The sequence below is a fragment of the Cetorhinus maximus genome, chromosome 5 (genome assembly GCF_964194155.1).
Source record: "Cetorhinus maximus chromosome 5, sCetMax3.hap1.1, whole genome shotgun sequence".
In the NCBI taxonomy this organism is placed as follows: domain Eukaryota; kingdom Metazoa; phylum Chordata; class Chondrichthyes; order Lamniformes; family Cetorhinidae; genus Cetorhinus; species Cetorhinus maximus.
In genome coordinates, this window is record NC_135883.1 from 172,590,291 (window position 1) to 172,609,925 (window position 19,635).

General features: G+C 45.3%; 1 protein-coding gene across 1 annotated transcript in view; it reads left to right on the plus strand.

Annotated features, from left to right (window-relative positions):
• Positions 1-8,905, plus strand: part of LOC144680426 (F-box only protein 28-like) — a 27,101-nt gene extending 18,196 nt beyond the window's left edge. The window contains exons 2-3 of the mRNA XM_078541391.1: positions 4,000-5,518; positions 5,984-8,905. Of these exons, the coding sequence (XP_078397517.1) occupies positions 4,000-4,454 (455 nt within the window). The 3' untranslated portion in view covers positions 4,455-5,518; positions 5,984-8,905. The remainder of the gene's footprint in view (positions 1-3,999; positions 5,519-5,983) is intronic.
• Positions 8,906-19,635: the final 10,730 nt, after the last annotated feature.

Below are 19,635 nucleotides of genomic sequence, written 5' to 3' on the forward strand. Positions count from 1 at the left end.
CTTGTTATTTCTTATCACCACCCATATGGATTTGACATCTTCCTGTCCAAGATCATTTCTTGCTATCGTACTTATACCATCTCTTATTAACAAAGCTACCGCACCACCACCCTTTCCTTCCTGCCTGTCCTTTCGAAAAGTCACATACCGCTGAATATTTAGTTTCCAGCTTTGATCTCCTTGTAATCATATCTCCATAATGACTATAAGATCATACCCATTAACCTCTATTTGTGCTGTTAATTCACTTATTTTGTTCCAAATACTATGTGCATTTAAATAAAGAGCCATTAATGTTGCCATTGACCATTTTTTCTCCCTTTAATCCTATTTCCTGCTTTTTTTCATGTTTGTACACTCTGTCCCTTCCTGTCACACTCGGTTTCATTGCCTAAATAACTGCCCTGCAATGCTGCCAGATTCTTTTGCTTTTTTAGCCTACACATCCCCTCTCCAGAACCCTTCTCCCCCTCTATTTAGTTTAAAGCCCTTCTGTCACGACCTACTGGGGATAGTGCGCTGTAATATCAAGCCCCGCTGTTCCCCGAGCTGTGACCCATGTGAAAAGTTTGATCAAACCACCAGATTGCCCCAATTCTACCTAACTGTTTAGGTTAACAGAATATGAGCACCAGGTTTAATAAGTAAGTAACTGTTTATTGAACCAACTGTCATTAATCAGTGGCAGAAGTAAGAAATGTAAACTGCTAATTTTTAACTCTCTAAACTAAACTCGACCCCTTCTTAAATCACTATACGCACACATACAAGACACATAAGGCACACAAAACATGGATTTTAAGGGTGGGATAAAACAGTTCAGTATCACCAGTTCTGGAGTACAGGATTCGATGGGTCGATTTTGATCGATGTCTTCCAAATACCTTTCAGCTCTTGATGACAGGAGGTGGACTTCCAGCACTTTCGGTCTTTAGTTCACTAGTTGAGAACTTGCTTTTCAATTCTCTAACAGTGATTTTCCCCTTTGCCTTTTGACAGGGATTTTCAGAGAGAGCAGGTTATAGAGATATGAGGAGAGAAAAAAAAACTATTGTTGTGGAATTACTGGAATCTTCCACACAGGAGAGAGAGGTTTAAGGTCTTGTTCCTTTCAGGCTAGGAGCTATTCAGCTGCACTGCCCTCACACAAAACCTGGTCAGGAGCCAATTAAAACATTGTTGCCAGGCAACTCCCCTGGTCCAGGACTCCTTTCATGGCACACTCTGTTCCAGGACTGCAACATTGCATATATCTCTTATCCTGTTCCAGTGGACATGTCTTTCAACCTGCAGCCATTGTAATTCTAATCCACTGTCCAACAGAAAATAAAAAAACATGTTCTTTACAACAGTTTTGATATTGTACAATGAGATGGGGTTAATCTTGTGTGGGGCCCTTTAGAGAAGAGTAACCATAACAGGATAGAATTCTTCATTAGGATGGAAAGTGAAGTAGTCCAATGCAAAACTAGGGTCCTAAATCTAAACATAGGAAACTATGAAGGTTTGAGAGATGAGTTGGCTAAGATAGATTGACGAACTTCATTAAAAGCTATGATGGTGGACAGGCAATGGCAAATATTTAAGGAACAAATGTATGTATTGCAACAGTTATGTATTCATTTCTGGTGCAGAAACACAACAGGAAAAGTGGCCCAACCACAGCTAACGAAATAAATTAAGGATAGTATTAGATGCAAGGAGGAGTCAAATAAAGTAGCTAGAAAAAGTAGCAAACATGAGAATCTATCTAGCTCTGCCTTAAAAAAATATTCAGACTCTGCTTCCACTGCCTTTTAAGGAAGAATGTTCCATAGACTCAACCCTCTGAGAGAGAAAATTTCTCCTCATCTCTGTCTTAAATGAATGACCCCTTATTTTTAAACAGTCACCCCTAGTTCTAGATTCTCCCACAAGAGGAAACATCCACCTTGTCAAGACCCCTCAGGCTCTTAAAGGTTTCAATCAAGTTGCCTCTTACTCTTCTAAACTCCAGCAGATACAAACTTAAACTGTCCAGCCTTTCCTCATAAGACAACCCACCCATTCCTAGCATTAATCTAGTAAACCTCCTCTGAACTGCTTCTAACACATTTACATCTTTCTTTAAATAAGGAGACCAGTAATGGCAGAATACTCCAGATGTAGTCTCACCAATGCCCTGTATAACTGAAGCATAACCTCCCTACCTCCCTACTTTTGTAATCAATTCCCCTCACAATAAATGATAACATTCTATTAACTTTCCTAATTGCCTGCTGTATCTGCATATTAACCTTTTGTAATTCGAGGACACTCAGATCCCTCTGAATCTGAGAGCCTTGCAATCTCTCACCATTTAGATAATCTTCCATTTATTCCTTCTGCCAAAATGAACAATTTCACATTTGCCCACATTATACTCCATTTGTCAGATCTTTGCCCACTCACTTAACCTGTCTATATCTTTTTGTAGCCTCCCTATGTCCTCTCCACAAATTCCACTTTCCTACCTATCTTTGTGTCATCAGCAAATTTAGCAACCATACCTTCAGTCCCTTCATCCAAGTCATTTATATAAATTGTAAAATTAGAAAATTTCAACAGGATGAGACAAAGTCAACATGGATTTATGAAAGGGCAATCAAATTTGACAAACCTACTGGAGTTTTTTGAGGATGTAACCAGTAGAATAGATAAGGGAGAACCAATGGGTGTGGTGTATTGGGATTTTCATAAAGCTTGCGTCCCACATAAGTTAGTGTGCACAATTAAAGCACATGGGATTGGGGGTAATATATTGGCATGGATTGAGAACGGGTTAACAGACAGCAAACAGAATAGGAATAAATGGGTCTTTTTTGGAGTGGCAGGTGGTGACTAGTGGGGTACCGCAGGGATCAGTGCTTGGGCCCCAGCTATTCACAATACATATCAATGATTTGGATGAGGGAACCAAATGTAATACTTCCAAGTTTGCTGACAACACAACTAGGTGGGAATGAGAGTGGTGAGGAGGATGTTAAGAGGCTTCAAGATGATTTAGACAAGTTGAGTGAATGGGCAAATGTATGGCAGATGCAGTAGAATGTGGGTAAGTATGAAGTTATCCACTTTGGTGGGAAAAACACAATGACAGTATTATTTAAATGGTGATGGATTGGGAAATGTTGATGTACAAAGGGACCTGGGTGTCCTTGTACACCAATCACTGAAAGCAAGCATGCAGGTACAGCAAGCAGTTAAGAAGGCAAATGGTATGTTGGCCTTCATTGTGAGAAGATTTAAGCACAGGAGTAAGGATGTCTTAAACTGAGTTAACTCTGCCCCTTGCCCCAGTACTGGGTGACTGGTGTTTATTGCAAATGGAATAGAATATAAAAATAAAGAAGTCTTACTGCGGCTATACAGGGCCTTGGTGAGACCACACCTGGAGTATTGTGTACAGTTTTGGTTTCCTTTCCTAAGAAAGGATATACTTGCCATAGAGCGAGTGCAACGATGGTTCACCAGACTAATTCCTGCAACGGCAGGATTGTTGTGTGAGTAGAGATTGGACCAACAAGGCCTGTACTCACTGGAGTTTAGAAGAATGAGAGGGTACGCTCTCTCCTCTCCCACCCCAGCCCCCTGCCCCGCTCTCACCGTCCACCCGTGTCCCCTCACCCTCTCTCCCCCACCCCCCCGTTCTCTCTCTCTCTTTCTGTGTCTCCTTTTCTGCCTGGCCCCTGTGGCGTGAGTTGCTCCCTAACTTTCATGGTGCAATCTCTAAACATGTCTCCAAGCCTCTGGCTTACTAGTTCTGTAGCATAACCGCAATCCTAATGTAACCATGCCCAATGCATTGCCTGCATTGAAATGGGCTTTTCCTGGCACACAGTAGCCAACAGGGTGGAGTACCAGAGGACTGTTCATGGAACTGTACCTATTGGAGGAAGAGAGAGAGAGAGAGTGAGGAGCAAAGCAACCTGGGGTGTGGTTTGGATTTTAATGGTGTTTTGTTTCTTGTTTTGTGTGCAGTTCCCGGGCCATCGACCACACTGACAGCCGTGCAGCTCTTCTCCAAGCAGAATCCAGCCCGTCAAGAGCTCTGCAAACTCCAGCAGCAGATGAAGGCACAGGGATTGAATGTGACAGCCACCAGGCGCGAGGTCTCGGAGTTCCGTGTCAAGTTCCAGGAGCAGCTAAAGCAACTGCAGGACCAGGATCAGAAGATCCTGGAGCAGAACCAGATCATTGGTGAGCAGAATGCCCGGCTTGCTGAACTGGACCGAAAGCTGGCTGAGCATGCCCTCAAACACCAGCAGAACGAGCAGAAGATCAAGGACCTGCAGGAGCTGCTGGAACGAGTCATCGAGACGGGGGCTGAAGGTGGGCAAGCCACCAGTGGGCCAAACAAACGCAAGAAGGCACCACCTGAGAGCACTGCCTCGGACTTACCCACCCGTGCCAAGCGCCTTCGGAGCCGGAAGTGAGCTGGAGATGTTAGAGGGAGGTTTTGTTGTTCTTGTGTCACTGTGTGTGTGCATCTGCACCAGGTTACACTATATATACGGTGCCCAGTGACACAGATCAGGAGGGCAGACGGGGTATTGGTATGGCAACAGGTTCCAGTCACAAGATTGGGCAGAGTTTGCAGCAATGGGCAAAGAGGGAGAGGGAAAGTACCACAGTGGGAACTGATTAGAGCAGCTGGTGACTTGAGTTAAACTCTGACCTTTCCCCGGTACTGGGTGACTGAGTGAGTTAAACTCTGCCCCTTTCCTCAATACTGGGTGAGGGAGAGAGTTAAACTCTGCCCCTTTCCTCAATACTGGGTGAGGGAGAGAGTTAAATTCTGCCCCTTTCCCCGGTACTGGGTGACTGAGTGAGTTAAACTTTGCCCCTTTCCTCAATACTGGGTGACTGAGTGAGTTAAACTCTGCCCCTTTCCTCAGTACTGGGTGATTGAGTGAGTTAAACTCTGCCGCTTTCGCTGGTACTGAGTGACGGAGTGAGTTAAACTCTGCCCCTTTCCCCGGTACTGGGTGACTGAGTGAGTTAAACTCTGCCCCTTTCCTTAATACTGGGTGACTGAGTGAGTTAAATTCTGCCCCTTTCCTCGGTACTGGGTGACTGAGTGAGTTAAACTTTGCCCCTTTCCTCAATACTGGGTGACGGAGAGAGTTCAACTCTGCCCCTTTCCTCAGTACTGAGTGACGGAGTGAGTTAAACTCTGCCGCTTTCCTCAGTACTGGGTGACTGAGGGAGTTAAACTCTGCCCCTTTCCCCGGTACTGGGTGACTGAGTGAGTTAAACTCTGCCCCTTTCCTCAATACTGGGTGAGGGAGAGAGTTAAACTCTGCCCCTTTCCTCAATACTGGGTGAGGGAGAGAGTTAAATTCTGCCCCTTTCCTCAGTACTGGGTGACAAAGTGAGTTCAACTCTGCCCCTTTCCTTAATACTGGGTGACTGAGTGAGTTAAACTCTGCCCCTTTCTTCAATACTGGGTGACTGAGTGAGTTAAACTCTGCCCCTTTCTTCAATACTGGGTGACTGAGTGAGTTAAATTCTGCCCCTTTCCTCGGTACTGGGTGACAGAGTGAGTTAAACTCTGCCCCTTTCCTCAGTAGTGGGTGACTGAGTGAGTTAAATTCTGCCCTTTCCTCAGTACTGGGTGACTGAGTGAGTTAAATTCTGCCCTTTCCCCGGTACTGGGTGACTGAGTGAGTTAAACTCTACCCCTTTCCTCAGTACTGGGTGACGGAGAGAGTTAAACTCTGCCCCTTTCCCCGGTACTGGGTGACTGAGTGAGTTAAACTCTGCCGCTTTCCTCAATACTGGGTGACTGAGGGAGTTAAACTCTGCCCCTTTCCCCGGTACTGGGTGACCGAGTGAGTTAAACTCTGCCCCTTTCCTCAGTACTGGGTGACGGAGTGAGTTAAATTCTGCCCCTTTCGCCGGTACTGGGTGACGGAGTGAGTTAAACTCTGCCCCTTTCCCCGGTACTGGGTGACGGAGTGAGTTAAACTCTGCCCCTTTCCTCAATACTGGGTGGCTGAGTGAGTTAAACTCCCCTGGATGGGGACACCTACACAGAGGCACTGCAATCCAGCTCTCTCAATGCGGACTATTTTTTTTGAAGAATTGTTCGTGTTGAGTTTGCTGGTCTCGGGTAGGGCAGCAATATAACTGGTCAACACCACCCCCCACCCCTGCAAGAGTGTAGGTTGATTCCTTCTCCCTTGGAGTCTAATGAGCTGCTCTGGAAATACTTGTAAATGCACTAAGCGGTGACTGGAACAGGTTTGGTTGTAATGCCCCCATTACCAAATGGCCTGCTGTCATCTTGAAGCAGTTAGGATGATGTCCATGTGACTGTACTCCTACCAGAGTTAGAGTATCCAGGACAACAGCCTGACTGTGACAATATGATGAATGTGGACTCTTGAGTCAGCACATGTTTTCTTCTGATGGGCCAGAGAGTGCAGATTTTCAAGGGTTATGATTCACTCTCTACCCCTGGCGTTAAAGCCGGATCAGGTTGAAGGGTAAACTGTAGGATGGGTTCTACACATATTGCAGAGCATTGGGACCATTAGAGCTTGTGAGCCCAGAGTTCCTCTGGCTTTACCCTTTGAGTACTGGAGGAAGATTGAAACAAGGAGAGAACTTTATTCCAGAAACAAACTAACCGAAACCGCACGCAAGGAACATAACAGAATGACAGGACGGTGTATATCCCTGCTTTGGACAGTGCTCCCACTTGTGCTGTATGGATGGGCTGTGCATTTGACCAGTGGGTTTGGGGTCTCCCAACACACCGACTGTGCCTGAGAATGGAGGGCTCTGTGCCCCTAACTCTTCACTCTGGTGCTGCCAGTACAGTTTTCTCCTGGGTGCTGTAACAGTATAATAAGATCTTAATTCTGGGAGCAATGTCACCATTCGGACCTCTGTATAAGCTGTCAAGAATGGGGTATTCTACTGCATACTGCTAGTCCAGGGTTGTTAGTTAATTGCCTCTTATGGGAGTTATAATAACAAATCAGGAATCCAGCTGATGGTGTGGGAAAAGTGAACAGGAAACCCAAGGAACTGCCAGGGCCTCTCACCACAATGCTGGGCACAGCCTACCCATGTTCATATCTCATAGTCAGTGTGGTGCGCATGACCAGGCATAATCCAATACCTCAAAAGCTGAATTTGCCTCATCAGTCAAAACATTGTATCCAGGTGTGGTGATGTCACTTTTCAGCCTGTGGTGGGCCATGCCAGCCCACCGTGGTGTCACTCTGTCTCACTGCCCGTCTGCATCCTTTTCCTCAATTTTTTTTCCTCATCGCCTTATACCCTTGAGGGGCTGAAGTACAAAAAATTCATTCAATTGTCAGCATCAGTTTGATCATATGTGGCATCACTGCTGAACCCACTCCTGCCCCTGGCCCTGTCTTCACCCAATGTCCACAAATTACTCCTCCAGGAGGAGGGAAAATGGTTATGCAAATCTGCTGGGGTTCTCTTCATAGAACATTGTAACCAAATTGAAGCTGGCCATGAATTGGCTCTGCCCTGCCCCACATGGCAAATCAAACAGCAACGAGAATGTGATTCTCTCTAGAAACCCACCCCCCACTCAACAAAAAATTCTTTACAGCCTCTTTAAACAGATGGCGTTGATGAGTTTTAGAAAGTGACACCCTCAGGTTCTTTAAAAAATTGTCAGTGTTAAACGAGTCTGCAAATCCTCCTTTTGATCATTGTATTACTGTCACAGGCAGCTGCTGCTCTCTTCCTGTGCCACTGTACACTAATGGAGCTTTCAGCTTATATGATTGCAATGGTAGTTTGCTCCTGACCCTCCGATCCTGAGTTCTGATCCCCTGTCCTCTCTACCCTGTCTGAGATCCTTTCTCTTAAAGCTTATCAAAAAGAGTTAGGATTAATGCATAATTTGAATTTGAGTCTACTCCCTCTGCCCTCTCTGCTCTGTGTGTGTGCCTTTGATCTGTTATTTACCAATTGCCCCATCAATAGCTTGGGTTTTGAGGTGTCCTGAGTTTGACTCTTGCATGGTGGCCATCAGACTTTGCAGGATCGCATGGTGATGTTCCGGGACCCTCAAACACCACCTGTGCACCAGTGGGGACCTGTTCACTGGGAGGAGAATACACCACTGACCTGAAACAAAAACTGTTGGACAGAAGAAAAGCCTTAATACGGCGGTCAGTGCATGGCTGGACTCAGGTTCAGAGAGGTCTCTAAAGACTGTTCACGCCATACTGAGGATCCCAAGGAGTAATCCTATTCCTGCCTATTGTGTTGTATCATATTGTAGCAGGACCTGGTCTACAAATACATCATCCCAAACCATGTACAAACCCATCTGGGATTACAGCCCCTCACCCTGTTGAAGGAGACTAACTGATGAGGATCCCACAAGTTGAATAGCTGCCGAGTGGGGTGGCAGTCAGGATCGCTACAGTTGGCCTCAAGTGCCCTTGGCTCAGAAGGGGAATATTGGCCAATTGATTGTGTTCCAGCAACCTCTGACCGGGAAGGGCCATATCCACAGGAATGCGGTGTTAGGTTTGGCAGTGATGCCCTCCAGTTGATCATCCTGCCAGAAAAGGAATGACTCGTTTGGTACCAGGACACTGTCAGTGCCTGTGGGCATGTACCCCAGCATGAAAATGGCTTTGGAGGAGGGGAGAGAATAAAATAAATGTTCAGTGTGAGTATTTTTTTTTTAAGTTCAACAGGAATGAGCGGCCAAATGTTCGGTTATGGCATGATGTCAGCACCTTTGTGTCCTTAAAGTTGTGTGAAAGGGCACTGGAATACTCTAAGGGTTAAACACACCCTCACTTTACAAAAGAAGAAAAAGCACATTTCTATTTGTTTGAAATGTTTCTTTCAATTATTAAAAGTACTGGATGTCCAGGAAGGGCTGTTTCTTAAGTTGAGACTACTGACTGTTATAACCAGCAGTGAAGCTTAACCTTTATGGACTGTGGGGATTTGAAAAGCAAGGTTTGTTTAAAAAGAAATACCCCATTGCTTTCTTGGTGCCGGCTGCAGCCCTTAACTTTTTATTTACCGTTATAGCCAGACTGTTCATTTACAGGATGTCTGTTCTGCTGGGGACCACTGGTGTCACTGCTCTTCATCCAGTGTGGTGTTGGCTAGTTAGGTTCCTTTTGAAATGCTGACTGGGGAGGCACCAGATTCATGGACAGTGAATTTCAACTGGGCATGATGTTCCATAAGAAATAGGAGTAGAGCATACAGCCCATGGAGCCTGCTCTGCCATTCAGTAAGATCATGGCTGATCATTATCAACTCCACTGACCAGCCCAATCCACATATCCCTCTTACCCCTTGGTACCCAGTCTTGAAATAAATTCATCAACTGAGCATCCACTGCGCTTAGGCGTAGCCCTTTCCCTGAGACTATGACCCCTAGCCAGAGAAATAGCCTTTCAGCATGTACCATGTCAAACCCTAGTGAGATGACTTCTCATTTTTCTAAACTCGAGAGAATTTTACCCAATCTCCTCGTAGACACTCATTGTGTAAGTATCATACAGCCGGTCTCATTATCCAACAACTTTTATTTGTATCGCTTGTATACTTTAAAATAGTAAAATGGTCCTAAGGTACTTTACAGGAGCCACATGCGATATAGGGCAGATGACAAAAACTTGACCAAAGAAGTAGGCTATATGGAGCATCTTAAAGAAACAAAGAAAAGGGAGGGAATTCCAGAGTTTAGGGCATTGGCAGCTGAAGGCATGGCTGCTAATGGTGAAGTGATTAAAATCGGGAATGATCAAGAGGCCAGAATTTGGGGAGCGCAGATATGAGTTGTGGGACTGGAGGAGATTACAGAGATAGGACTGAGGCCATGGAGGAGTTTGAAAAGAAAGATGAGAACTGTATAATGGAGGTAAACGCAGAAAATATTGGAAATACTCAGCAGGTCTGGCAGCATCTATGGAGAGAAACAGTTAACATTTCACATTGTGACCTTTCATCAGAACTGGGAAAAGTTAGAAATGTAATAGGTGGAAAAAGAACAAAAAAATCAACTAATACCGGGAATGGGGCGGGAGGTTACAATCTTACAAGGAAAGGTTGAACAGGCTAGGCCTGTATCCATTGTAGTTTAGAAGATTGCGAGGTAGTCTTATTGAAACATAAAAGATCCTGAGACTTGACAGACTGGATGCTGAAAGGATGTTTCCCCTTGTGGGAGAGACTAGTACCAGGGGGCATAGTTTAGAAATAAGGGGTCTCTCATTTAAGATGGAGATGAGAAGAAATTTCTTACCTGAGGGTTGTGAATTTTTGTGGAACTCTTCCCCCAGGGAGCGGTGGAGGCGGGGGCAATGAATATTTTTTAAGGCAGAGGTAGATAGATTCTTGACTAACCAGGAAGTCAAAGGATATTGAAGGGTAGGTAGAATGCAGATATGAGGCCACAATCAGATCAGCCATGATCTTATTGAATGGCAGAGCAGGCTCAAGAGCTTGTTCCTGTAGCCAAAGGGAGTGGTAGTGGGGCAAATAAAGGAACAAAAGATGGGTCCAGAGGAGCTGTGAATGGCAGAGTAATGAACAGCTGCCATCCGAAAGCAAAGTGAGAAAAACAAGATTAAGGCCAACAGATACAGAGAAAAGGAAACAAAATGGGGGAGGAGAGATTATGGGCTGAAATCGTTGAACTCAATCTGGAGTCCAGAAGGGAAAGGTGTCCAAGATGGACCACATGAAGGTGAGAGAAGGATGGACATTAGAAGCAAAGATGAAGACGTTTTACAATTCTGAGCAAGAGCAGGAAACGGCACCAATATGGTGGCCAATGTACCAGGAAAGGGAAGTGATAGGGGAGCCTGGAGTAGTGGCTAACTCAACATGGTCCTGAAATTAGATGTGGGGTCCTCATGGTCTGTGTGATTCCATTACAAGTAGGGATTTAAAAAGGCTCTGTTTTTGTAAAAATGATGCTGAGCAAGCTTGGGTTTGTTCATTTGGAGACAGACCGCTTGATTTACTTTGGAGTAGCACCTCACATTGGTTGCACATTGCACTTGTGTCATGTGTCTGTAAATAAGTGAAATGATTGTAAAACTTTTAAAAGGAGGAACACAGAACTACGGCACATTACATAACCTGAGCAAGCAATATGCAAAAAAGTTGTCAGGATGTTGTTTATTATCTGCTCAGAAGGGCACAAGTTGTGTTTGTGTAGCACAGGTTTGTCCAACCTTTTCACTTGGGGCCACATTTCTATTTTTAATCTCACTGGAGGGACCCATGAGCAAATTTCAGAAAGATAAGGTTTGGCATAACGTTAAACATGAAACTCAAAATTAAATTGAGGTATGAAGAAAAACAACTTGCAGAGCACAAATAAAGCACTGTCGAAGCAATAAATTGATAATATAAAATGAGTAATTAAGAAAGATCAACATTAGGGTGGGAGAGCAACAGAGTTTGCTTGTCTGGCTCACTCAGTCTCTTGATGCTCACTCACTCGCCCTCATCCACTGTGAGAGTGGGTGAGATTGTGTATGGGGTTGAGGGTGAGTGGGAATCCAGAGACTGAGCCAGACACACTCTGCTCCCCCCACACATTTTTCCTCCCCCTACCCCCCCCCCCCCCCCACCCCAACACACACACACACACTCTGTCTGTCTGTCTCTCCCTCCCACACAAACACATTCTCACACAGCACTGGGCAGCTAGCCTCCACCCTTGCCACTGAACCCAGCATTTTCTGGCCTTCCTCCCCTCCCCTGCCTGGCCTGGCCCAGCAGACACATTCTCTCGTCCCACCAATATCTCTTTTGCAGGTGCGCACTCGCTGCTGCCATTGTTGCTGCTCCTCCAATCACAGACTCTTTCTCTCCCACGTGTGCTGCTGATAGGATCACGAGCAAACGTGGGAGAGAAACGGCCTGTCATTGGAGGGAGCAACTTCCACTCCACTTACCAGCATTTTGAAAACTCCCTCTGGGAGCCACACTGGGGGGGGCTTTGCAGGCCACATCCAGTCTGTGAGCTGCAGGTTGGACAAGCCTGTTATAGCACCTTTAATATAGTAAATTATCCCACTGTACTTTGCAGGACAATGTTTCATACTGAAACACGCAGGAGATATGTGCATAGAAAGTACAGACATCTACAAAAGAATACGAGAACAAAGAGTGAAAAAAGAATAGCTAAAATTAAAGGGAACCCAAGTCTTAACCTTTAATCCACAAGAGAATAGTCAAAGGGTGGGGCTAATTAGGGATGAGAAAGGAATCATCTTGTGAAGGCTGGGGCATAGCTGGGGTACTAAATGAGGACTTTGCACCAATTGATGCAAAGGTTGTTGCTAATGTAGCAGTAAAATATGTTTCTAGGAAGGAATGAAAGAATTTAAGTATGTTCTCCAGATGCCACACTGGTGGCAAAGTTGACATTTATTGCCCAGCATGAGTCACTCAAGAATAAAACAAATAGGAGTAGGAGTAAACCATATGTCTCCTCCAGCCTATTCCTCCATTCAATGCGATTATGGCTGATCTGCCTCAACTCCACTTTCTCACCCCCTCCCATATCCCTCTTTTCTGAGTAACCAGAAATCTGTGTCTCAACATGATGGAGCACCCACAACTCTATGCGATAAAGAATTCCAAAGATTCACAACCTTTTAAGTGAACAAACTTTGATTGGCCCCTCATCCTGAGACAGTGCCCCCCTGTTCTAGATTCTCCGGCCAGCAAAAGCAACCTCTTGAGTCTACCCTATCATGCCCCTTAAGAATCTTGTACATTTCAAATGAAATCACTTTTCATTCTCAACTCCAGTGAATATAGGCCCAATTTATTCTGCGCCTCATCATAGGCCAACCATTTCATCCCAGAAACTAATCCAGTGAGCTTTCACCTCCAAGACAAGGATATCCTTCCTTTAAATATTGGAGACCAAAACTTAAATGCTGGCAGCTGTTGTACGAGAAGTTGCAAGAAGGAAGTTACCTGTCAGCAGCAGGAAAAGGAAAGCCACAGGTGGGGGAGAGAGAGGGGAAACAGGATGGTGGAACCAAGGATGGGAGGAGAGCGGGGAGAAACAAAGGGCAGGGGAAACTTGAGGGCAGGGGTGGAGATACAGAATGAGAAACCAAGGAAGGGTGAGAGAGATGGAGGGGCAAGGGAAACGGGTGTAAGGGGAGAGAGGAAAATGAGGGTGGGGGGAGGGACAGAAAAAGAAACTGAGGGAGGGAGAGGAAACCAAGGATGTGAGAGAGAGGGAGCTGAGGGTGGGGGGGGAGAGAGAGGAAACAGGTTGGGGGAGAGAAGGGAAACCCAAGGGCGGAGGGAGAGAGGAAACTGAGAATGGGGGAGAGAAGGGAAACCATTGGCGGGAGAGGAAACCGAGGGCTGGGGAATGGAGAGGAAACAGGATAGGGGAGAGAAGGGAAACTGAGGGAGGGGTAAAGAGAGAAAGAGGAAACTCAGGGCTGAGGGGGGTGATTGGGGAGAGAGAGGAAACTGAAAGCAAGGGGAATGAGAAGGGGTGACTGAAGGCTGGGGCAAAGGGAGAGGAAACCAAGGGCGGGGGGAAAGAGAAAGGAAACTGAGGGGGGGTGTTGAGAGAGAGGAAACAGAGGGTGGGGGTGGGGGGGAATGATTAATGATTTCAATAAGAAATTGGATTGACACGTAAGGGAAATAAATGTGCAGGATAATGGAAATCGAACGGGTGAACAGGGCTGACCAGATTGCTCAAGTGCTGGTATGGACTTGATGGGCTAAATGTCTTCCATGCTGTAATGACTTTATTGCTCAATAATTTTATAGTACAAGGAAGAATCAGGCTGAATGTAAAGAGAACAGAGGACAAGGGACAAAGGAAAGGGATCAAAGAGATGGTAGGAGAATAGGTTGGTGACTCGTATCTAAGGAAATCTAAAGGTATTATATTAACAGTAAAAGGATTGTCATTAAGATCGGTGAGGCTGATAAGGGACCAAAATGGAGATCGGTGGTTGGAGACAAAAGACATGGCTGAAGTACTAAATGAGAACTTTGCATTAGTGTTTACCAAGGAAGATGTGACTGTGCGACAGCCATGGTAAATGACAAGGTTGTCAGGATACTGGATGTGATGATAAGGGATACAGCAGAGGTACTCGAAAGTCAGGCAGCACTTGAAGTGGAGAAGTCGGCTGGTCCAGATGGGATGCACCATTGATTGCTGAGGGGAGTAAGGATGGAAATTGCAGAGGCACTGACCATAATCTTCCAAACATCCTTAGATACAAGAGTGGTGCCAGAGATGATGGCATAGTGGTATTGTCGCTGGACTAGGAATCCAGAGACCCAGGGTAATTCTCTGGGAACCCGGGTTTGAATCCCACCACAACAAATGGTGGAATTTGAATTCAATAAAAATCTGGAATTAAAATTCTAATGACGACCATGAAACCATTGTCGATTAAATTTCCTCTGAAATGGCCTAGCAAGCCACTCAGTTGTATCAAACCGCTAAAAAGTCAATAAAAAGGAATGAAACCGGAGGGACCATCTCTCATTGACCTAGGCACTGGAAATGACAATGGCAAACTCAGGCCTGTCAACACTGCAAAGTCCTCCCTACTAACATCTGGGGGCTAGTGCCAAAATTGGGAGAGCTGTCTCACAAGTCAAGCAACAGTCTGACATAGTCGTCTGAACATTATCTTACAGATAATGTTCCAGACACCATCATCACCAACACAGACCCAGCAGAGGTGGTTTACAGTCAGGAAGGAGTTGCCGTGGGAATCCTCAACATTGGCCCTGGACCCCATGAAGTCTCATGGCATCAGGTCAAACATGGGCAAGGAAACCTGCTGATTGCCATGTACCACCCTCCCTCAGCTGATGAATCAATGCACCTCCATGTTGAACACCACTTGGAGGAAGCAGTGGAGAGTGGCAAGGTGACAGAATGTACTCTGGGTGGGGGACTTCAATGTCTATCACCAAGTGTGACTCGGCCACTACTGACCGAGCTGGCTGAGTCCTAAAGGGCATAGCCAATAGATTGCGTCTGCGGCAGGTGGTGAGGTAGCCAACAAGAGGGAAAAACATACTTGACCTCATCCTCACTAACCTGCCTGCTGCAGATGCATCTGTCCGTGACAGCATCGGTAGGAGTGACCACCGCACAGTCGTTGTGGAGACGAAGTCCCATCTTTACATTGAGGATACCCTCCATCGTGTTGTGTGGCACTACCACCATCCTAAATGGGATAGATTTCAAACATGTCTAGCAACTCAAAACTGGGCATCGATGAGGCGCTGTGGGCCATCAGCAGCATTATTGTACTCGACAACAATCTGTAACCTCGTGGCCTGGCATATCCCCCACTCTACCATTACCAACAAGCCAGGGGATCAACCTTGGTTCAATGAAGAGTGCAGGAGAGTATGCCAGGAGCAGCACCAGGCACACAAAATAAGAGGTGTCAACCTGGTGAAGCTATAACACAGGACTACTTGTGTGCCAAACAGCATAAGCAGCAAGTGATAGACAGAGCTAAGCGATCCCACAACCAACGGATCAGATCTAATCTATGCAGTCCTGCCACATCCAGTCGTGATGGTGGTGGACAATTAAACAACTCACAGGAGGAGGACGCTCCACAAATATCCCATCTTCAATGATGGAGGAGCCCAGCACATCAGTGCAAATGATAAGGCTGAATCATTTGCTACAATCTTCAGCCAGAAGTGCTGAGTGAATAAATCCAACTCGGCCTCCTCCGGAGGTCCCCAGTTTCACAGATGCCAGTCTTCAGCCAATTCGATTCACTGCATGTGATATCAAGAAACAGCTGAAGGCACTGGATACTGCAAAGGCTATGGGACCCGACATTATTCTGGCAATAGTATCGAAGGCATGTGCTCCAGGACTTTCCGTGCCCTAGTCAAGCTGTACAAGTACAGCTACAACATTGGCATCTACCCGGCTATGTGGAAAATTGTCCAGGTATGTCCCGTACACAAAAAACAGGACAAATCCAACCCAGGCAATTACATCCCATCAGTCTACTCTGAATCATCAGCAAAATGAAGGAAGGGGTCATCAACAGTACTATCAAGCGGCACTTGCTTAGCAATAACCTGCTTACTGACACCCAGTTTGGGTTCTGCCAGGACCACTCAGCTCCTGACCTCAATACAGTCTTGGTTCAAATATGGACAAAAGAGCTGAACTCCCAAGGTGAGGTGAGAGTGACTGCCCTTGACATCAAGGCCGCATTTGACCGAGTGTGGCATCAAGGAGCCCCGGCAAAACTGGAGTCAATGGAAATCATGGGAAAACTCTCCACTGGTTTGAGTCATACCTGGAACACAGGAAGATGGCTGTGGTTGTTAGAGGTCAGTTATCTCAACTCCAGAACATCACTGCAGGAGTTCCTCAGGGTAGTGTCCTAGGCCCAACCATCTTCAGTTGCTTCATCAATGACCTTCCTTCTATCATGAGGTTAGAAGCGGGGATGTTCACTGATGATTGCACAATGTTCAACACCATTTGTGACTCCTCAGATACTGAAGCAGTCCATGTCAAAATGCAGCAAGACCTGGACAATATCAGGCTTGGGCTGACAAGTGGCAAGTAACATTCACACCATACAAGCAGTGGGCAATGACCATCTCCAAAAATAATCTAACCATCACCCCTTGACATTCAATGCAATTACCATTGCTGAAGCCCCCACTATCAACAAACTGGGGGTTACTGATTGCATAATGTTCAGCACCATTTACGAATTCTCGAATACTGAAGCAGTCCATGTCCAAATTGCAGCGAGACCTGGACACAGGCTTGGGCTGACAAGTAGGAAGTAACATTTGTGCTACACAAGTGCCAGGCATTGACCATCTCCAACAAGAGAGAATCTAACCATCGCCCCTTGACGTTCAATGGCATTACCATCACTGAATCCCCCACTATCAACATCCTGGGGGTTACCATTGACCAGAAACTGAACTGGACCAGCCATATAAATACAGTGGCTACAAGAGCAGGTCAGAGGCTAGGAATCTTGCAACGAGTAACTCACCTCCTGATTCCCCAAAGTCTGTCCACCATCTACAAGGCACAAGTCAGGAGTGAGATGGAATACTTCCCACTTTCCTGGATGAGTGCAGCTCCCACAACCCTCAAGAAGCTTGACACCATCCAGGACAAAGCAGCCCACTTGATTTGCACCACATCCACAAACATTCATTCCCTCCACCACCGACGCACAGTAGCAGCAGTGTGTACCATCTACAAGATGCACTGCAGGAATTCACCAAGGCTCCTTCGACTGCAACTTCCAAACCCACGACTACTACCATCTGGAAGATCAAGGGAAGCAGATAGATGGGAACACCACCACCTGGAAGTTCCCCTCAAAGTCAGTCACCATCCTGACTTGGAAATATATCACCATTCCTTCACTGTCACTGGGTCAAAGTCCTTGAACTCCCTCCCTAACAGTACTGTGGGTGTACCTTACACCACATGGACTGCAGTAGTCCAAGAAGGCAGCTCACCACCACCTTCTCAAGGGAAACTAGGGACGGGCAATAAATGCTGGCCCAGCCAGTGAAGCCCACATCCCATGAATGAATAAAAAAAAACACCCTTCTCCAAAAATTGAGAAAAGGATAAAGCTGTCAGTTATAGACCATTACCATTACCAGTGGCGGGGAAGATTTAACAGCCACTTCGACAAGCATAGACTAATAATAAAGGAGTGACAGTATGAATTTGTTAAGGGCAAAACTCTGACTAACGATTGAGTTTTTTGGTGAAGTGAGAGTGGATGGATGAGAACAGTGCAGTTCTTGTACATATGGATGGACTTTCAAAAGGCATTTGATAAAATACCATATATTTATTAGGCTTGTTGATAATATTGAAGCATATGGGATGAAAGAGGCAGTAGCAGTATAGATAATAAACTGGCTAAGAGATAAATAACAGATAGTTGTGGTGAATTTTCTGTCGGACTGGAGGGAGATATAGAGTGGTTTTCCCCAGGATTCAGTACTAGGATCACTGCTGTTTTTGATATACAGTAATGATTTGGACTTGAGGGATACAGGGCACAACTTCAAAATTTGAAGGTGACACAGGAGTTTAGTAAACAGTAAGAAAGACAGTGGTAGAGTTCAAGGGAACATGGACAGACTGGTGGAATGGACAGATAGATGCATGGCAGGTAAAAAACACTAATGAGTGTGAAGAGATATATTTTTGTAGGAAGAATGTAGGAAGCTTAATGGTACAATTTTAAAGGGTGTGCAAGAACAGAATAAACATTATTTGAAGGGGGCAGGACAGGTTAATAAAGCATTTAGAATCCTGGACCTTATAAATCAAAGCATAGAATACAAAATCCAGGAAGTTATGCTAAATCTTTGTAAAACACTAGTTTAGTCCCAGTTGGAGTTTTGCGTCTAATTCTGGGCAGCACACTTTAGGAAAGACTTAAAGTCTTTGGAGATGGTACAGTAGAGACTTACAAGAACTGTTCCATGGATGAGGGTTTATAATTACATGGGTAGACTGCAGAAGCTGGAGTTGTTCTCCTTGGAGCAGAGAAAGCTAAGATAGAGGTACTTAAAACCAGGAATGGAGTAAATCAAGAGAAACTTTTTCAAGGCTGAAGGATTGAGAACCTGAGGGCACAGATTTAAGGTGGGGAAAACAGTATTTATAAAAGGAGAGGTTGAGATTTAGAATGCATTGCCTGATAAGGTAGATACATAGATTCAATAGTATCGTTTAAAATTGAGCTGAATAAATATTTGAAAGATAAAAAAATTGCAGGAATATGAGGAAAGGCATTGGATTGGGACTGACTAGAATGCTCTTTGAAAGAGCTGGTGCAGAGTCAATGTCCTCGTTCTGTGCTGTTCTATTTGATTCTAGTGATGGAAAGGATTGTTACGATTTGATTAGGGACCAATAACATTTTGATTAAAGTAGACAACATTTGAAATCACAGCTACCCAATAGGGGAATAAAGTCATAAGATTCCATGATTTTAAACAAATAAAATAACTTTACTATACAAAGTCAGAAAAGTAAAACAATTTACAATACCTATCTTGTGCTCCTAACATTCAGAATTAACATGAGTTAAATATGAATTAAGAGGCCAACTGTTATCGAACACACCATACTGCATATTGAAGATGCAACCATGACAGATCCAGTGGATTTCTCAGTAACCCATGCAGATGTCAGTGACCAAAACGAGTCACAATATCTTGTTAAAATTCTGTCTCACTCATGAGGGATTTCAACTCTTCACTTGAAAATTTAGCCTTGAATTCTCTGAAAAGCATTGCCTTAATGACTGCACTCCCATCTCTAATTGCCAGCACACTTCCAACTCTTTCGCAGACTGCTAGCTTCCCTAATCTGGCACTGCCTCTGCGTTTCTCTGAACTCCAGTCTCCTGGCTGCCCTGAGCTATAAATGGCTCCCAGGGTTTCTCTGAGCCCTAATTGCCTGGCATGGAACCAGTGACCTCCGCCACTTTGTCAGTTCCCCAGGATTCCTCTGAGCCCTCACTGCCTGGAGCCGATTAACTGCCCTTAGGGCTTCTCTGTGAGCTGCTGACCACACCAGGT